The sequence below is a fragment of the Belonocnema kinseyi genome, chromosome 1 (genome assembly GCF_010883055.1).
Source record: "Belonocnema kinseyi isolate 2016_QV_RU_SX_M_011 chromosome 1, B_treatae_v1, whole genome shotgun sequence".
Lineage (NCBI taxonomy): Eukaryota > Metazoa > Arthropoda > Insecta > Hymenoptera > Cynipidae > Belonocnema > Belonocnema kinseyi.
In genome coordinates this window covers 128,617,529-128,622,514 of record NC_046657.1, presented here as the reverse complement: position 1 = coordinate 128,622,514, position 4,986 = coordinate 128,617,529, and the positions used below count along the sequence as shown (strand labels likewise).

Here is a 4,986-nt window from a genome sequence, read left to right as displayed (position 1 = left end):
CCTCCACTATGCGTCACGAGTACGGTACGTTTGTTTATAGAGTTTAATAAATTATAGTCTGTTTTATTTAGAAATAAAGTTTGTAATAATATAATTAAACACTTCATTCAAAATCTCCTTTAAATTTAAAGGTTTTTTTAAATAAAATTATTAGCGGTTGAATGCAGCGAGAAAAAAGCTTTCAAGATTAAGCAACAAATAAATCATTGAACTGTATAAATAGTATATATGAAGTTTGGTTCAATTTAAATAAATATATACATTATATTAAATAATATTAAATCCATTTTATCATTTATCAGTCTTGTCATTAACTTTTTACCAAGTTATTCCCTCAAACATTTCAATTACAATTACCATTACTTTTCAACAATATTTTCTTAAAAACTTGAAATTCTAAAGATTTAAAGGTACAAAGATTCTTTACTTTGCAACTTAAGTTGTAGTCTTACATATTTTAATTATTATGGTATTTATTCTGGATATAAGTGATATATTTTTTATTAGTTCTTCTGATAATGTATATTGTATATGTTTTTAATATTTTTGTCATTGTGGTCTTGACTATTATTAATTTTTTCATCAGCTACATTAATAATTTTAACAATGAATCATTTTTTTAACTTACACAAATAATAAAATCAATAATATTAGCAAAATAAATCATAGAAATATGAACTTCGAACTGCTTTCAAAATGTATCTCAAAATTAAATTATTATGCAGATTAAACTACATATTTTCATGAATTTTTCTTTTTTTAATTAATTAGTAATAGTTACTCTTATTTTTTATATATATTTTTTTGTTTATTTGCAAACAGCATCAAGTTTTTAATTATTTTTGCTTTTTCTTAATGCAATTCAATGAAAAAGTCAGACCTAATTTTTGTGGCGCCATCTGTTGGATTCGTACACATACACGGTCGAGGCAGGGGGCTGCTAATCACGATGATTTGTTACTATCCTTTTTATCACGATTTACCTTGAAAGCGTCAAAAATTGTTAACCTCTGATTAGTTAACTGTACACGCTGTTTGCTGGAGTCTTGATTCGGAGTATTTCTGTTTTAACGGTGCTTCTAATTGGCTGAGTGACTGAACTTGTTTTGGCGCGCAAATCAGACATCCGACCATGATCGAACCCACTGATGGTCTAGCCGAAAAAAGTTCCATTTTCATCCAACTCACACGTACTAGCTTCGTGGCCATCTTGGTTACCATACAATAAAGCCGGCAACTGCATACTTATTCAATATGGCAATGTAGCTGGTATCGATGCTGATTGGCTGCAATTTCTTTACATGCGCGTAGCTTCACCTTGTGTCGGTTGGATCATGCCTCTGACGTCACGAGCAACGCGATGTTTAATGGAAACTAATGAAAGTTGACATAATTTGTAGTTTGTGATTGAAAATATTAGAAAGAAAACGTTATATAGTGAAAACGAGTTTTTTTTTCAACATGGCGGAAAATATAAGTGACGTGAGTACCATTTAAATTACATGTCCAGTTTTTCAGCGGTAAATATGAAAATTTTTCTTTTTCTAACCTCAAAAGTTGCATATTGTTTTTTAGAAAAAGGTTAGAAACAGAGGTGCAAATTTCACAAATGCAGAGAAACAGAATCTTCTTCTGATCGTGGACAAATACAGAAGTATTGTGGAATCCAAGAAAAGTGATTCTGTGAGCAATAAACAAAAATTGCAGGCATGGGAGGAAATTTGTCGTGCTTTTAACGCAAAAAACATATCTCCTGAATATCGGCCCGCTCATAGAATAAAATTTTTATGGGACAATATAAAACGCGACACCCGAAGGAAATTGAGCGCTTTGCGACAAGAAACATTTAAAAAAGGTAAAATAAAAATGGTAAACATTATTATTTACAAATTATAATTTTGAATAAATTATTATCAACAGAAGGTGGAAGAAATCCAGCAAAGGAAGAGCTTTTTTGTTTAAAGGTAAAAGAAATCATTGGCAATGCAGCAGAACCAATGGAAAATAATGCTAATGATGATGGCGCTTTCTCAGGTATTTTAATTTTCTATTTTATTACTAATTTTAAGGGCATGTCATACTTACAATTTCCTCGGCTTTTTTTAACAATAATGATAATAATAATATAATAACAAAAAAATTTATTGTGCTAAATAAAAATTGTATGCATCTGTATTATTTTGAGGTTACGTCGTTTTTCATCTCTGCCTTTTCGATAATCTGGAAATTATTTATGAAATAAACTTTTTTGATTGCCTGCTAACAAGGTTAGTTTCGGGAGATTAGTTACTATGTTTATTTGTAAGTCCACAGTTTTCGGCCAAAAATATTGTGTAGTTTGGAAGTAACGCTCGGGTGAATTGTAACACACATAACCTCGAAATATACACGCACGTTGTTAGCAATATTAAAAATTTTTTGATAAAAAAATTAAAAAAAGTGTTTGGGTATGTCCGTTAGCATGTTCGCTATCATTTCCCAAATTTTTAAGACAAAATATTTATTATTCTAGAAAAAAATCCGGGGGAACCTAAAACTGGTAAAATTGACAATTTTCTAAGTATCACATGCCCTTCATTGTGACCAATTTTGAGACTTATTCTAATTTATATTTTATGAAAAAAGGCTTTATTTTATAAATTAATTTTGATCTACAACGTTACGGAAAATACCAACTTAAGAGAGCATTAATTATTTTGGTGACTAAGATAAATAATTTACCTGTTAGAAAGGTTAACGAGTGCACATTCAATACACATACAAAAAATTACATAATTATTTTGAAATTCACTTGAATAATAGTTTTTGTTAATTAACACTTTTCAAGAACGTGTTACCGGGTGGTCATAAATATAAATCACACGACACATAATTTTCAGAAATTTTTTGAATTTCAAAACAATGCGCATATTTCTACATGGACTACTTACACAGTAGTGAAATAAATTAGTTTTTGATTTTTTTTTTACATTTTCGAAAAATACTTCTTCAAAATTCTAACCTACAATGTGAGGGTTGATAAAAATGTTTTGTTATTATGTCGCAATTTTAGGTTGTGATCCTGTACTTATATATACGGGGAGATGTTGCATATATTTTTATTTCCCATTTCAAAACGAATTTACCAAAAATTACTTCAAATTGTGTACTCGAGTGCAGTGAAATTTTGGTAAAAAAATCTGTCATTAAAATATGTTTTCAATGTCCGCTCGTAAAAGTTGTTTGTACGGAATGAAATAATCTAATTGCCAAGGTTCCGGGACAGTCATGCGCTTGATAAACTTGAAAAATACAAAATTTTAATTAAGTGACGCGAGGGTGTAACATTTTTAACTCTATTGAAACAATAAAAACGATAATTTAATTAAGAAGTTGTTAATGTGACGCAAAATGTTGACGCAAGGAACAAAAAGGTTCGCTTTTTCTCAAGGATGCTTAAAATAATTGTATACATTTTTTATTGATAATTTTGAAAAAATAACCTAGGTACTCGTAAACAGTGAACTTTTTTTGATCTTTTAAATTTATACCTACTTATATATTGCTATTTTATCAAGTGTTGGTAATAAAGAAGCCATTAAATGCTTAATTGGAGTAATTTCTTTATTTTTTCTTTTTATGCCAAGGCTTTACATTTTTCTTAAAATTTCTATTAAATATTTTTTACCGATTGTATGTGGAATTTCTCACAATTTTAGCAATCCTTTAAAAAATATTTAGCAATACAATTTTGCTCTTATATTTCTGAGTTCCTAAGAAATCGTACTTTTTATTACTGCAACCAGCGCCAAACTTGTTTCCCAATCTGACACCGAATGACAGTTTTCCCTTTATCTTAGCTAAAATTTTCTTCCATGATATATTTCTCTAAAATTAATGTGTATAATTTAAAAAAATTTTTAATTACGAAAACCTAACTTTTTACGTGAATTTGAAACTTGTAACCTCTAGATAATTTTTTTGACATCTCAAAAAATTAGGAGAGTATTCTTACATAGATTTTTCCATTTGCAAATTGGTAGTTTTGTTTTATTTCGGATCAAAACTAATAACAAAAAATTGCGCTCTATAATGTATTTACCTCCCGCTACCTACTCAGTCTTTGCATATTGCCCATACTTGGGCAAATATTTTTTAAACAAAAGGTCAAACATCGACAAAAGTAATTGGGTGATTGTGAATTCTCCGTTGTTAAAGCTCCTTCGGCTTTAACGAAAAAAATTTCATCACGTATCGCATGTTTCGCACTTGAGTTTGTCCTTGAATTTGTATATCATTTCCATAAATATATATTATTACAATTCATAACATGCATTGGTATTAAGGATGTACATTACATAAATCAATTTTAATAGTTGCATATATTTGAAATGATTTATAAAATGGACAAAAATAGATATATTATTACTTTCTTTAAATCTTGACGTAAGCACACTTCAGAAAAATTAGTTTTGGTTTTAATTGTTCATTTAACAGTAGTTAATTAAAGGCCTAGTTTTTCATTTCTCTTTGTGGGAAAGTTACTATTTTTATTAAATCCTAATGATCAAGGCCTAATCTTATTTTTTGAAGGATTCTCTAAATTTCTGTTCAGGTTGATTTTATTTAAAAAATAATTTATAAATCATACAGTTATTAATGTTATAAACAATCATACTTTAAATTCTAATTGGCACCATCAAAATACAATTATAGAGAATTCTATCGAGCATATAATGAGGTCTTGATCAAGTTTTAAAAAATTACAAAATTTGGAATTCCTTCAAAAATTCCTGAAAATTCCTGCAAAATTTTAAATGCGCTCACATTTTGAATTTTTATCCAAAATGGCTGGCTAACAAACTTATTCTCCAGTTAAGGACACTAAAAGAGTGTACCAAAGACTAATCTAACATTAATTTTTTAAGCTATCGTGCTCACACCGATACGTTCGTAAAAACTTGGTTTTCGGATTCAGTCTTAATATGTGGACATTTGATCAAAGCT

General features: G+C 28.7%; 1 protein-coding gene across 1 annotated transcript in view; it reads left to right on the top strand.

The window, feature by feature from the left end:
* The first annotated feature begins 1,360 nt into the window (after positions 1–1,360).
* Positions 1,361–4,986, top strand: part of LOC117169435 — a 16,440-nt gene continuing 12,814 nt past the window's right edge. The window contains exons 1-3 of the mRNA XM_033355814.1: positions 1,361–1,482; positions 1,576–1,855; positions 1,921–2,034. Of these exons, the coding sequence (XP_033211705.1) occupies positions 1,462–1,482; positions 1,576–1,855; positions 1,921–2,034 (415 nt within the window). The 5' untranslated portion in view covers positions 1,361–1,461. The remainder of the gene's footprint in view (positions 1,483–1,575; positions 1,856–1,920; positions 2,035–4,986) is intronic.